General features: G+C 35.2%; 1 protein-coding gene across 1 annotated transcript in view; it reads right to left on the minus strand.

Annotated features, from left to right (window-relative positions):
- LOC136834905 (E3 ubiquitin-protein ligase HERC2-like) overlaps window positions 1-16461 on the minus strand; it is a 69159-nt gene that overhangs the window by 3247 nt on the left and 49451 nt on the right. The window contains 24 exon segments of the mRNA XM_067097724.1: window positions 856-1010; window positions 2293-2456; window positions 3154-3344; window positions 3731-3843; window positions 4021-4215; window positions 4601-4808; window positions 5388-5534; window positions 6499-6651; window positions 7021-7148; window positions 7651-7816; window positions 8298-8513; window positions 9197-9353; window positions 9838-10052; window positions 10191-10223; window positions 10225-10390; window positions 11482-11597; window positions 11727-11882; window positions 12253-12665; window positions 13245-13493; window positions 14152-14301; window positions 14557-14733; window positions 14858-15029; window positions 15716-15865; window positions 16033-16202. Of these exon segments, the coding sequence (XP_066953825.1) occupies window positions 856-1010; window positions 2293-2456; window positions 3154-3344; window positions 3731-3843; window positions 4021-4215; window positions 4601-4808; window positions 5388-5534; window positions 6499-6651; window positions 7021-7148; window positions 7651-7816; window positions 8298-8513; window positions 9197-9353; window positions 9838-10052; window positions 10191-10223; window positions 10225-10390; window positions 11482-11597; window positions 11727-11882; window positions 12253-12665; window positions 13245-13493; window positions 14152-14301; window positions 14557-14733; window positions 14858-15029; window positions 15716-15865; window positions 16033-16202 (4160 nt within the window).

Here is a 16461-nt window from a genome sequence, read left to right on the forward strand (position 1 = left end):
GCTCTCTTTAGCAGTAGGTACGACTCATCCCAAATACATGTAATTTGTTACACTGATAAAACACTACTTTATCTCAATCTGTTTTTGGAAAATGTGTTCTCTGATTTTTTTTTAGCATTTCATCAAAATGTATGGACATAGTTTTCATATTCAGACTCAAAGTGAACTTTTAATCTTTACAAAGTCTGACTGAAATGATCTACCTCTGTTCATACCTATGCACGATAGTTTATCTTTTTATGAAATTATACTGAAATTCCTTCAATGTAAAGCTAAAGTGGGATGGTTAGGTATGAAGAGAGCAAATGGAACAGATGAAAAGTAAAGCAGAATAAATGACATGGCATCAGAGAAAAATAAAATTTCAAGTGCTTCGCCTTACAAAGCTTTCAGTCTCTTCTCTTTCTTCTTAAATTACTTTCATTTTTTTCTTTTATCCCTACCAGCATATATCTAAGCAATAAGCATTCACAGCAGAATACATTTGTATCAAGGTAAACAATTTAGGAAATAAGAAATCAGGAATTACTTTAGGTTATTATTTTCACAGGGAAAATTGTCATAATGTCTGTTTTACAACAACTTAATTAATGCCCTCATACTCATTAAACCAACATTAAATTACAGAATGTTAATACACATATGTTTTGGATTTAATTTCAAAATTTAATTACAAAACAAGCCTTACCTCTCTCTACAATACCTCTGATTGTGTATAATTTAACAATTTTATGCTAATAATGAATAATAAGGCTTTCATATGTTCCATACCTCAAGCTCAGATGAGTACGGAAAAATACTCCAGTAAATAATAAAAATACTTCGAGTATGAAATTGAGTAAGTACAGCACTTACCTGGAACACAAAATCTCTTCCACGGAAATCTGCAATGGTACGGGGAAGTCTAGTTCTGCCCCATACAAACCTCAAGAAAAGTGATCTTTCAGCTGTACTAAATTCTTCCATAACTTCCCAGAACCACTGAACTAAAGGTGCAGTTGCTTCGACCCCTAGAGGAAGAAAAACACAACCAGTACAATACTGTCATAAGATTTTGAAAAGAGAAACCACTTCAATTAATAACTGATCTGACATAACAAATACACACTCACTGCCCTGTCTCCTAACAATTCAATGGAACAGAACTTCTTAACAACACACACTTTTATACTAGCAAATAGCTAATTTATGAGAATATTGTATATCATTTCCATGTGCTCCCAAGATATACACCAAATACATTCGTGCTGATTAACAATTACAGTTTGAGAAACACTATAATGCAACTTCCAGATTGTGCAAACATAAAAAAGTTTATTTATACAAACTTAAGATGGTTTAGACTAGCCTAGGCTATATGATAATTGCACAAATGTGTATATGTTACAGGCATAAGTAACACTTAACAAAAAAATGGGAGTGACCTTAACCTAGCACAAAGAAACCTGAAGCTCCTAAGTAATGCAGTAAATATGAGTTGTGATGTTATCCAAGTGACATAACATACACTGTTGTAATCTTTTTTTATTTTTGTGCAGTTTAGTACTCTCATAAAATAGCAACAGAAATTACTGTATCATTAAATCAGTTAAAGCACTAATATCGGTGTGCATTATCAGGTATTACTGTAGTATATACTGTACATACTTGTATATGCTGTGCCACTAAATGGTTGGCTATGCATTCTATTTCTTTGCAACAGAACACATGAGCCACATGATGAGCCCATGACACTAAAACAGCTAAAACTTTGTCAGTCAAAAGGGATTTTTATGCTGCATTATAACCTTATGAGGCCCACTGTAGCTTGGATGGTTGTAACATAGTACATGCCCTTATTAGGGAATTCTGGCTGCCCAGAAACATAATTTGAGACTTCAGTAGGAAATGAACCTCTGATAAAGCCCATGTTACTTTCTCATAAATTAAATTTCAAATGGCAGTAAATAAAAATGTGTTAAATGATTATTTAAAAAAATTTCTTTCTGCAGTGTGAAGAGATATTACTCCTTGCTTGGCAAAATTAAAGATAAAAAATGTGTTCAGTTCCTGCACAAAATTTTTCTTATAAAACAATGGTTCCCTGAATTTTTGCATAGAAATAATGACTACTATCATTTAAACTGCTTCTGCAAAGGCTTTTCTAATCCTGAAAGTGACACAACATATCATAACAAGTATGAGAGTCTACAATAACCACTTTTTTTGTTTAATAACTCAAGCAATCCATTCATTTACATTTTAAGACAAAGGCTATTCACACTTTACTGTACACAGAAGAAAAGGACTTACCCTTGTAAGTAGCAACACTCTTGAGCAAGTTTAGAGGAATGTCGGGTGATCCGCATACCATGGTTTCCAGCTCATAAGGGGTGAAGAGAGACAACAATGGAACTGGTACAACACGAGCCATTCCTGCCCTTACTGCAGCTACCTGGGCATCAAATTCATGTAACCTGGTACAGGTTACAATAACAGTTAGTTCAAATCTAATATTTAAGATCTAAGTTCAACACGAGATTACACATAAGGTAGACAATAATTTACTGAATTTAACTGTAATCATCAAAATTTTGTGTAAAGACAAATGAATATAAAAAATAACAGATTCATGATTGTCAGTGTAACTTACTGCATTATTACCCAGTTTGCAGGATCTGTAAGTCTGATTCCAAAACATCCATTCATTACATAATACTGGAAATCTTTTGTCCATGAAAGGAATCGTACATATACCCAACACAAAAAAATCCAAGAGGTCAAGAGATACACCCAGATAAAAATCATTTAAAAGACAGACATAACTTTCCCTTATAAATCATTACCACAAAAGGAGTTTTCCTGTCTTGTATATTTTCAGCCAGATCTCACATTTCGTTATATCTACCTCTATCCCATTTTCACATGATTATCTGAACCTCCTATTGGTCTCTGTTGTCCCTTAGCATATGTACTACTTTTCTAACTACCTAACTGCTATTCAACCCTTCTCATTGTGTTGAAACCATTTCACTTAGATAGATGCATGTCAATTATGTCCAAGTCCTAGAAAAATAATCAATGATAATCATTCATTCAAATTTGTATTCTACATGGGACCTCAAGATGTACATCACACAATCCATGTCAAAGCAAGTTCTAATAAGTCCTTACCTATAATTAAGAGCCAAACGAACATATTCATGCCTATTTGCCACTGTAATCCTTGTATGCCGAGCAGACAATGAAACGTCATGACCAGCAGCTGATGTAGTTGTGAATGGTAAATCAAGACTTGTGAAAGTTTTTTCATCACCTTCCATCTGCTGAACGCACATTAATCCCGGAACATAATGGCGATCAACCTAAGGTCAAATACATAAAGCATCCCATATAAAATGGCATAAAATACATCTGGAATGACTGATAAATCAGTTCAATAAAATGCCCAGAGCTCCACAGATCTATGAAAAGATAAATTTTAATGCCTTATGTTACACTATAAGACCTAAACAGAGCTAAGGTAAACAGGTACAGTACTTTATGTGAATTTGGTAGACCAAATGAATAATGAACTTTGGTGAATAAAGTGTAATTTCATAAACACGCAATTTTATATTTTGTTGAATAAGCATACTGGATGACCTGAAGTAACAAAGTTATTTCCTACCCATGCTAGGAGCCTTTGTGATAAATAAAATACCAACAAGAATGAAATGTGTACAGAATTTCAAAAAGCAATACAATGTACCTCAGTTATATCAGCAGGGGTCAATGCCATTCCTGCCAGCTGCTTCCAAACTGGTTCAGCCAAGTTAAGGCTTAATGGACTACCTGTTCTGATTGCTATCCCCATCAACACACCTGAAACAGAAATGCCCTTGTGAAAAAGGATCTCAACTGGTCTCAAATATGAATCTGTTAGTGAAGACAAAAAGTTTAGGGGTACTAATATATATTCAGTCCACAATTATCTCTAGTTCTATCAACATTATTTCTCACTGGCTTTATCAACATCAGGACATATAGAATGTGTCTTACCAAGGAATGTAAACATGTTCAGATGGTGAGGTGAATTAGACTGTGGGTTGAGCAGGTAACAATCACGGGAAGTTCCTGCCTCATCTCGACCATTGGGTGTAGGTATTAGAAGGGGTAAAGAGCCATTCATTAGCTCATCACACATCTCTGCTACACTCTCACTGTAACCTCCACCACAGTCATCTACACTTTCACCTGCACAGATGGAGAAAAAAAATACAGGGTAAATCAGTAAGAAAATAAATATATATTACAGTTGTATTAAACACAGCAAACAATGTACGAGACTCTCTTATGTCCCAAAGTTTTAGCTAATTATAATAATACACCTATTTTGGATTTAACATATGAAATATATCCTTTTTTATATAAATGTTCCAAAGTTTCAGCTAATTGTAACGATACAACTATTTAACATTTCTATACTGATAATAAATTAGGAAAAATGAAGGACTCTAATGCAAATTATGATGAAGGAAATGACTGCACAACCATCCAAAAAATCAGATGATTACCTGAAAACATGAATAATAATAAACACACAGAGGACCTTTGCCACAGCTACAAAATACTAACTCACCAACAAATTTCACTTTCCATACACGATGTGGAAGGAATAATGCATCTGGGGTCATCAGTGACATTTTGGCAACCATTTGACCAAACACAGACTTCATTCCATCTGGGCCAGCCAAACCACCACGTGAACGAGACCTCTTCACACTGATACGGTTCAGCTCAACAATGGGACCATGCTGTCGATCTCTTACCATTGTTGCTTGAACAACCTAGAGATGCAGAAATTATAACTGTAATACTGTATTCAAAACATTAATGATATTATGAAAAAAATAATGTTACACTTCTACTGGATATTCAAGAATTTCATAACCAAGGCTAATTAAAAAGTCAATTTCTCAATACAACAAAATGAAAAACTTACAACTTGAATTAATTCTATTATTACATACTGTTTTCTTTGAATTTCTTTAAATTTTGGTTTAAAACACTGATTAGCATGTCAAGTACATTCAAACCATGCATAAACAAAACCAGTACCCCAGAACTTTACGTTTCACCTTTATCCAATCATAAATCAATCTCCAGCATGGGAAGTTCAACCCATCATTCCAAGGTAGAGTGATTGGGACATTAAAAACTATACCAAACATATGTACGAACAAACATGTATATTTCAGGTTTTCATACACTGAAATAAACATATGGTCATTCATAAGCCTTTAACAATGAAAACAACCTTAATTCAAAACACTTGTCAAAACTCTTGCTAAATCATAACTACAACATAAAATGCTGTACTGAATGAAAAAAGAATATTCCTGTAGATGGCTTTCTTGGAGCATTACCTTTTTGAAAGCGGTTTCTTTTGCTGTGGACACAATGATAGCTCTTAACTTGTCAACTCGTGGACAATCCTCTTCCTCTGATGTCGCACAAATATCAAACATTGAAATGCTCTGGCAAATCAGGTCTGAGAAGTGATGGAGAAGAACCTGAAAGAAAACGAAAAAAATTCTGTAATGGCAGCATAATCAATGCATTTTGCACATTTTTATTTAAATCTGTCTACACTTCACATGATCAGTTCACTAGAAATACAGTAGTGTTCCCACATCATGTACAGTACTCAGTATATTAGAGTACAAAAATATGTATCCCCAAATTTTATTCCAAATTAATAAAATTAACAGTATTTAAAATCATAAAAAGGCTATTTTTAGGGCTTAAGCAGTTAAGAGCACATTTTCAATACAAAAAAATGCAAAATACTGTATAAATGAAAAAAAACTTTGTACAGTAAGCTTCCTTTATTTCTACTTTCTCCTTTTCCACATAGGGACATTCTATTTTGTGAATGCTTATCTCAATAAAAAGTCCACATTCATTCTTACTTGTTGCACATGTTTATTTTTTTAATCTAACAATATTGTGGCAAGGGCCCCTTCTACTACACTGCAATGCTGTTTCATAGGACTGCAGCTCTGTCCTTAATTATCTTACAGTTCTCTCCATTGTTCTTCTCATGTCTGAGATTCAAACAAAATGGGACAGATATAAGAATTTGTTATATGAGTACAGTATTAATCTTTTCAGTCACATCACAAAATTTCTGATGATCAGAGAAGTCACTTGAATGTCACTGAATTGAATCACGTATCTATAAGCTGTTCAACAAGAACAACTGTTCAAATATTAATAACAGGAGCTTTACCATAATCAAACCCTTACAGTACTCCAGTCATTTGAAGTTGAACAATGCAAAAATATCTATGAACCTTGCCAAAGCCTTAGTATGAAATGTTCCTCAATCATTTCCTTTTAAATAATAAACAAACTTTTAGTTCTTGTATTTTTTTACTGTTTTTTGAAAGCCCTTAAATATATAATTGTTTCTTTTTACCTATCATTCATCTGAATACATACTTATACCTATTTGTATGGTAGTCATAAACATACCAGTCTGTTGCGAAGAGCATGCAGAGGAATCTCCTTCAGAAGATCATATTCCATGGGCACTTGAGAAGGTAGGCGTCCTGTGCTGACCGCTCTGTTAGTACTCCAAGCCAATGTATGAGCAGACCCACATGCAACACGATTAATCTTCTTTCCCTGTTGATTAAAACAAAAGTATAAAACAAGTCATAGGTGCACATATCTCAAAATAGCGAAGCATATTAAAACCTCCTAAAACAATGATTTCACACTTTCCAATTTAAAATATACCACCTAAACCTCACAAGAGCCTCAAAGAGATGCTGACATGTGGAAATATTGAAAACTCCAAATCAAAACCTTGCTTATATAAGCAAGGTTAATCTCTATTCAAAATAGTATCACATATGCCAAAGATGTCGAATGCACTGTAAGCCAACAATGAAGAACTATACAGAATAACGTTACCCTTTTAATATGAATACAGAAAAAAACAGCAGCTATCTTTTTCTGTATCAAAATTTTCATCCCTGTATTATACCATACCTGTAAGGCCATCACAAGACGAGGTCTCTGAATAGCATTGGTAGTACTGTCACCTAGTTGCCCCTCATCATTGTCTCCCCAAGTGTAGACTTCCCCTTCACTAGTGCAGCACACACAATGAAGAGATCCTGAAGTATAGGAATTTTATCAAGTTGCAATTTCTCATTCCAAACATTATTTTACGTTTAATTAAAACCTCAAGAAATGACAAGGTTTCAAATCCTCTAGCATGTTACTACATCTAATTTCTCACTGTTTGACAAACAAAGCTAAATGAAAAGTAAATAGAATTTACATGATATATTTGACTGTTAATTTTAGAAAATATATATATCTCCAAAAACCCTTATGCCCTCAATATCCATAATCAAGGCTTCAATGATAAAAGATGGAAAACCAAGGTCTTGTCCTTGTTCAAAACTGGCATCCCACAAAATATTTGAGAAACTGGTGGCCTGGCTACATCACTTTAACACTGCCTTATTACTGATCAGCTTGTTCCACCTTACAAAATTATTAAAAGCCAAACTTCAAGGTTTTTGCAAACAAAAATAATTTGCAGTCACTGCAACAACACGTACATTTTAATTAAAAGTATAGCACCAACAGCTCTATAAGAGTAAATGTTACCTGTAGCAATACTGATGACTTTCTTCCCTTGCAGTGCCGTTACCTTACGCGGTCTTCTTACGTGATCATCTGACCCGTGTCCTAGGCGGTGGTAGTCGCCTTTACCCCAGGTGTACACTGCACCTGAACGGGCTAAAGCAACAGAGAACTGGGACCCACATTCCACCTGTAATAATGTTCAGTGATAATTCCTTATGCCAAAAATGAATTTGCATTATTACTCCATTTTCTTCAGCATGCAGACAAAAACTACACAAAAGACTACAGTGCAATATCATTACCTACCTTTCAAAAAGGACAGTGACAAATAAATTCAAATAAAAGTCCTTTATAAAGTTAAATCTTTTATCATATGTAACACTAACCACCACAGCTAAAACGAAAGTCTGGGTTCCAACTTCCATTAAATAGTATACTATTAATACAGTAATGATAGGACATACTCTTCATGTTAAAACAATGTAATGTGATTGTGTCTGCAAACTGAATTTATTCAGGATATTAGATTCTTAATACAGTATCTGCAATTTTAAATATTAAGTACTTAATATTTAGAAAGCGATTATGTTATGTAATTATTAATGCAATTTACAGTATCAAAGTAATCATTAAAGGCAAGTCCAATATACAAAAATGTTAAAAAGTACCTTGATAATCCCCTGACTAGCCAGGCCATCAATTCTCATAGGAACCTTACAGCCATCTGATCCTCCACGGCCGAGCTTACCATAGTCACCGTCACCCCAGGACCAAACATTGTCGTCGTCCGTAATACACAGTGTTTGTGCATCTCCCGAGCCACAAGCAACATCAACTATTCTGTAGCCAACCAGAGCCTCGACTAACTTCGGTCTAAATTGATCCTGTCAAAAATATATAAGGGAACATAAGGTCCATTCTTCCCCCCCTTAAAAATAATACATTTGTTTATTCAAAAATAGTCATCTTACAAACTTCCATGAAATATATGCTCTGCTGTTTTTCATTCCTCTTAAAAGCATTTGAGTGCTCTACATTTTAAAAATACAGATCAAGACTATACTTGAGCACTTTCCTTAAACTGCTCAATGGCATAATCATAAAATATACAAAGCAGCCTAAAATCTACCTTAAAATCTTTGATAGTCATAACTCAGGGAAGTCATGGTGTATAACTACTAAGGAAATTAATCGTGAATGTGAAATAAAATTGCCAACAGAAATTTAAACAATAAAAACGGTTGTTTGGCTAACGGTTTGTATCTTTTATGCAAAATAGAAATGACGGGTAGTTTTCTTTATTGAGATTTATGAAGCTCAGTACACATAACTCACTGTGATTTTAATTTTTTTTATCTATATTTCAAGGCAAAAATACACACCAAATTTCTTCTTTAAAATTTTCTGTTCAAGATAGTTTTTCTTTTCAATAGTGCTGCAATACCAAAATAAAACATACAATCTCCTATATCTTGCAACAACCTCTTGACTGGCAGAGTAACCTCATCATAGCACAGATAAATTTACTTCTTCCAAGTTCCAATTAAAATCTTGAACACTGGCTTACCTCTGAGTCACCATGTCCCAGCCTTCCGTATCTTCCTTTTCCCCACGTGTATAGTTCTCCTGAGGATGTTATAGCAGCTGAGTGTGCTCCACCACATGCAATCTCTATCACCCCCTTTCCTTGCAGAGCTTCAATGAGTCTTGGTCGATCGTATGGACTGCCAATGAATCAAATATACAGTAAGAGGAAATCAAGTGGTGATAAAGAGCAAAAACACAGATGTCGGAAACATCATAAAAAAATGGGGTTGTTAGATACCTTTAGGTTGAAAAATCTTGTAGAGGCAGATAAAAGTGATATTAATAATGGTAATTAGATGATCATCATTAATTACTACAATTATTCTTTGTTCGAAATTGACTACTAACTTGTGTTACTACCACCTTTACATTTATAAGTACTGGACAGTAAAGAGTGTAAATGGCTTTCCCTCACCAGTAAAGGAAGAGTACAGTATAGTACTACCAATGCACCAATTCTCACAATTTAAATGCCACCAAAAATAAATTCTTAGAGAGGAATTCTGGTTAAAAACCCCCTCGGTCAGAAACTACCCATCTGAAGATAGTAAAGAAAGTCAATTGATAGCCTAATAGCTAGTACCTATATATTTTCCCATATTATAATATAAACATACACACCTTTTGTTACCATGGCCTAATTTTCCATCATCTCCTTCACCCCATGAATACACATCTCCATCAGCTGTCAGAGCAAGGCAATGCTTTCCACCAGAGTTGACGGCTACCTTTCGAATAACAATGTGCTGGATAGACTCCAGTAAAGTAGGTGTAGAAACTGATTCTACACCTCCAATGCCCAATCGCCCTCCAGCCCCATATCCTGTGGCATATACCTGTAAAGAGAGATTGTGAGGATCAAACTGTTTGCAATTCACTATATAATATCACACAGCATCAAAACATAATAATTCATCATCAAAAATCTATTTATTTTTGAAGAGATAAAAATGAGACGAAAGGATAAGACCCACCTTTCCATCAGCCGTGACAGCAAATAGAGTCTGCTTCACCACCAATGAGCTGAACAGGTCTTAAAGCTGTTAGTGTGTCGCAAGGAGTTGGTAACTTGACTTTGGCTCCTTCAACACCTCCTAGCTGGCCCCTGTGGTTGTGGCCCCAACCAAAGATGCTGCCACTGCCACCCCAAGACAGAGTCCAATCCTCAGGTCGTCTAAAATGACAAAGATCCATCATGGACCAGGCAAATAATTGTATCATATTTATAGGTGATTTCACTAAAAAAAAAAAGTATACATTAATTATGTATACTGCTATGACCTTTGGTAAGTAAATAATGAAGCAAACATAACCACATGTTACCATTCTTATACACAAAGCAGAACCAAATAAAATACAATTGAGCTTGAAATAAAATAAATTATTTTCAACATTTTTACAGTAGGAGGATGACTTGTCTAGCATCAACTTATTTGTTTGCCTGTTCCCAACTGGTCTCTCCACTTAAACTGGCTAGAAAGACCTTTGCAAAGTACTTTAACAACTTATTTCTTACATAAACATAACCACATTACAGCTTTCTAATAATTGTTTATCATGACAATTTCACTCAAGCAAAGCCATAAGCACAAATATTCTCAGTATCCTTCTTAAAACTTTAATGCATCTCTCACTCACATGCATGAGCTCATATGTACGCAGATCTTTCCTCCCTCTTCCATTACTGTTTATTCAAATAATGAGTGAAATAAGACACAACTATACTGCCTATTCAAATGAATAAAACATATATAGCTACAGTAAAATCATTACAAATTATTTCATGTACTGTACTGTACAATACCTTCATTATGCCAATTAGTATGCAACAATCATAATAGCATAATATTTTGTGAATAACCATTTTATATGGCAATGTCTAACAATGTCTAAATTAACACAGTATCTATCTTTGGCACATTTGGCCATGATGCCAAGTAAAAGCACTTGAATTCCTTCAAATATCCTAAGAAAATTAAAGCTTTCTCTTAACTGTTATTTTACTTACATCCTTATACTGTATAACTCCATTTTATAATTTTGCTGTGCTTCCCTATATCTTACATTATTTTCTTCATGTTTACCTACATTTATGTGTAATACAAATGCAATAAACAACTTTATAAATCTGTCCAGGAAAGAGAGCTCTTAGGTGTCCAGAATAAAGGTGGCTAGGTATGCATCAAGAAACAGACTCTGAACCAAAGAGAAACAGCAATGAATCAGGAGCTGGAGAGGAAAGGATGACATCAATTTCCACTGTACCTGTTGAACCACAATAAAAGCTGTTCATCATGTTGATGTAAGAACGAGCTGTGATCCTCATGCTCTAGAGATAAAACTTCACCTTCTCCTAACATTTCGCATAATTTCTTTCGTACCTGAAAGAAAAAATAAATTGAAAATCATGAAAATTATAAATCTTATACAAAAAACTTAAAACGAAGGATGAACTTTATGCACCAACTCAGAAATCACATTAAAAGGCTGAAGAATAGTACAGCACTTACATCTGCGCAGAAACCAGAAGGAAGAGTGATGCGGTCAATCAACGACTTTAGCACTCTCGAAGCCGTGCAATACCGCCTAAACCATGCCCACTTGTGTGCTTCGCCTGATCCTACCCCGCTGTCTAATTCCAGGTCACACGCTAGACCAACTAATACCTGTTGAAACATAACAAATATGAAACATGAATCAAAATCAAACCAAATACTCAGGTTACATTACAGTCACACAGCAATTTCTTACCATAAAATATATCTAATTCATCAAAGTAAGAAAGGAAGAGACAAAGGGGAAAAAAAAAATCAAAATTAAAGGGTAAGATTAATCTCTTGTACACTGAAAAGATTAAGACAAAGTACCTACAGAATTCTACAGCAGCCTAGAGACGAACCAAATGAACCCAAAAATGAACTTGATAATTTTACAAGACAGCAACTACTGTAAACACATTTTGTATCTTATTTACACTGTAACCTGAAGATACCTAGCAATTTACTTCAGAGAACTTCAAAAATGGCTGACTATTACCTTAAAGAACTGTGAATGCATGAGATGCTTTCCACCCCTTACAAGTGGGTCCTCATATTCTGCCTGTCTCAACAGAGCCTCAGGTAATCCTTTAAGTAGACTTACAAGGGGCATCTCAGGAACAGTTTTACTTTCTACCATTGGCTTTACAAAGCTACCTGACGATTCTAAACTTTCTGTGCTGCCCCGCAGCGAGGGAGGTGCAGGTGGGGCCAAACTCTGCGGGGTGGATGAAGGCAAACTCGATGGAGCAAGTGAAAGCTGAGGCACTGGAGAAATTGGTCTTGATGGAGCAGGTGTTGAACTTGAAGAATAGGATGCTGACAAGAGGGCCCGGATGTTAAGCCCAGACCCTAGGTCTGTGGTTACAATTTTCCTCAAGGTCTTGAGAGCCCACATTCGCTGACTAGGAGCTGAGGAATTAGAAATTGTCAAAAATTAACAAAATCTTTGAATATCATTGAAATAACAATCCTGATCACTGATAAAGTTTTAATCATTTCATTAGTTCTTTTGAAATGAAAGGCAGTCACTTAGATAATATATATAACAGACTAATGCTACCATACTTCTGGATTTTCACTTCTGTTCACTATACACATTAATGCTACCTTGATCATACTACAATAAAGTAAACAGTAATACAAAGGTAACCATGAGTGGAGCACACTGGTATTTGCTTATCTAAAGAAAGCAATATTTTATCATGACAAACAGAATTATTTTCTTTAGTCAAGTTATAAGGAAATAATTTCTAAATGAATATGATTATCATAACAAAGGTTTCTTCCAAAGAACAAATGAGGGGGCAAATATACCTCAACAATTATTGTAAACAATTTTCCCCAAAAACTGGTGAGTCTTAGAATTGCATTCTTCTTTTCTGCCAGGAAACAACATATCTCTTAGGCTATGACAAAAATTACATGCTAATACCGGACAAAAACCCAGAGTATGAAATATTATTCTATAATGATTGATACCCCTCATACCTAAAGAAGAGAGCTGTGCGCAGAGAGCAAGAGATGCCGCAAGACGTGACAAAATGGCACTTTGAGTACAAAGTGGTAATAAGGAGTCCAGCAAGCACATTGGCAAGTCAACTAATGGGCGGGACAGGAGGCGTCGATCGCTGTGCAAATCCCTAGGTGCTGCGCAAGGCATGAGTGGGAATACTGTAAATCGCCAACCCCAGCCATTCACAGATCCATCACTAGTGAATTTCCACCGCAATTCATCACCTGGAAAGGAAAGACAATTTTTTTTATATATTTCATATCTATATATATAATACACACAGCATACAGTATATATATATGAATCTTTTCTACATCAGTTCATTAGGAAGTCAAAACATAAAGATGACATTCAATTATACAGAGAATATAATTAAAATGCATTTTTCTTTCTCAGTTTTACATTATCAGTTCTCCAATAACATCATTAATGTCCTCCTGTCAGATTTCCCTTTATGGGGTTAGACTAACACAAGTTTTCTCTACTCTTCTCTTTTATGCACAGAAAGCTTGACCAAATGGGAATTCAAGTAGAAACCTGAAATCCCATCTGGTTCAGCTTTCTCTATGCTCTTTCTCATTATTTCTTGAGCCTTCATAATAGTCTTCATCCTGTTACTTCCACATGAAAACCTTTCTGACTAACAGTTCCTCACCCCTTCTCCCCATATGTCCATGCCATTTCAGTCTTAGAGATCTGTCAATTTTTCAGCCATGCACTACGTCTACACACGCTTGAAAAACTTCAAGCATCTTATGCATTGTATTAGACTTTAATTACCTGCTCCTAAAACTGAACAAATTATTATGCATTTAAAAATGGCAAACAGAAGGTGCCTTTGCTAATATAGCAGGAAAAACATGAAGAAACTACGAAGCATACCAGCAATGCGAACTTCAGTGGACCAATCTGACCATTCCCTTCCTGATCTTGTACAGATAACTTTTCCAGCTCCATCCATAATAGTTAATGGATCGTGCTTCCTTTCAGTTGAACACTGTCGATCAAACTCAACTCTCAGAGCTTCAGCCCCTGAAAAAATATCAAAGAATATATACAAAGTGAAAGTCAAATCCTTGTAGTGCATAGATCAAATTATCCTCTGGAATAAAATATGAAGAGCAACAGTCTCTAAACTGAGTATCAGTTTCTTTTTGACTCCCAAAAAATATTTCTGATGATGGCTTAAAATATGTAGTTAAGCTAAAGAGGAAATACTGTAGAGCCTATATCTCACACACATAAAATTTAAATATCTAACAAAATCATATATTTACAATGACTTACCTGGTATCTTCACAGACCCTGATAGTGAAGAATCATCAGTATAAGGGTGAGAGCTTTCTTGCACAACAGGTTGGGGTACTGATCGCATGGCTTCAGTGTCAGAGGCAGCATCTTCTAGCTCTGTCACACACAACTCAGTAAGCATTCCCGAGACAGTCTGGTTTTCTCGTGCTAGACCTAAGGGAATAGGAAAAATAAGTTAAGTTTTCCATACTTTGTGAGTCTGAAATTAATTTATAAAAAACGGATCATAATCTAAATTACTTTCATAATAAAATACAGTCAAATTACTAGTCATTACCTATAAGCACTTTAGTAATTGCTTCAGAAGAGCCTGGGCCCGCTCGTCCTGCTACTGCTAACTTCAGAAGGTCAACTAAGACACGGGCATCATCTTCAGTGAGTTTTCTTGTAAAATCATCCAGTCCACTTGAATTGACATCATCATCAGGAGCCTCTGCTTCATCTGACACCTAATAAGGCAAATTACAGATGAATGAAATGAAAAAAAGCATGGATTTGAGTTTAGAGTGTAGTCTGCACATAGTGGTAGTGTGTGAATAAAATGACAAAATACTGTTGAGTTATTTAAAACACCCACTCTGAGTACAACACAATTGCATGGTGCAAAATGAAAATACAGTAGGATGAACAACACTGTATGAGAAAAACTATATTCAACACACAATGGGGTGGAATCTGCAAGCTTAACACCAGTCTTTTGAATGAGACTGAGAGCGAGATAGTCAATCTCCTCCAACCCTGATGCTAATCAACTATGTGTTCAGAAGCAAATCAGTTCTGAAAAAACGTCCATAATACAGTACAGTACTTAAAAACTTATCATTTTTAGCTCCCATCAATTTCCTAACGTGGATGATTCCCTGAAGACCGAATTTTCGTTGAGGAAAATTACCAAATATATCAAAATAATTACTGGAGACTATCATGATTAAAAATATACAATACATTTAGAATTTGTAGGCATTATGCAAATCTTTGATTCCCACCTTATATCTACAAGGTGGTATAATTTGTTTCAGACTTCTGGAATATACAAGTATGAGAACTGTTCAATGATTACAGTGCACAGCTAATATGGATAAACTTGCACAATAAAACACGTTGAACCATTTAAAATTTATATATATAAACTTACCACATCAGCTTTAGTTGTGAGTGTGGCAGCCAGAATGCTCATTGCAGAATGCGATATTTTAGAGGCACGTGAAGAGAGAGAGCCTGTGGATGGGACTGAGGCTAACTGCAGCAGTACACTTTCCTCGCTATCTGGACTTGTACCACAGCTCTGATGGACAAAAGTTATAATATGAATAAATATATAATAAAGGTTTTCCTTCCATTACTCAACTCTTATTAGCTTCTGTTAACTAACATAGTAAATGAAGGACAACAGACGCTTTATCCAGCTGGACTTAATGGGAAACGAGTAATTGTTAAGTCATTATAACTTACCAATGCACCTGGCACAGCAGCAGCTTCAAGAGCTGATGCAGGTGCTTCTCCACCTCCCTCAGCAATTTCCCCTCCATTAGGACTGGACAGAGATGAGGATGTATCTGCTATGGCATCTGTCATGGATTCTGGAGTTTGCAGTCCAACTGGTTTTGGAACTGTGTCACAACCTGACATCAAAAGAAGGGAAATCAATTAAGGACCTCATGTAATTGTGAAGACACTGAAGATAAAAAGAAATAGTTTCATTAAAAAAAAACTTTATGGAGAAGGGATGCATAAAACAAAATCTCTCAAGCTAGCTTACTTTATCAAATTGATCTTAATAACGTTTTAATACAATCTTTTTATCATTCACTACAATAGAATATCCTGGTTTAATTAGACAAACATTAATTGTCAGACATGAAAATCCATTATGGAAGTTGA

The sequence above is a fragment of the Macrobrachium rosenbergii genome, chromosome 54 (genome assembly GCF_040412425.1).
Source record: "Macrobrachium rosenbergii isolate ZJJX-2024 chromosome 54, ASM4041242v1, whole genome shotgun sequence".
Lineage (NCBI taxonomy): Eukaryota > Metazoa > Arthropoda > Malacostraca > Decapoda > Palaemonidae > Macrobrachium > Macrobrachium rosenbergii.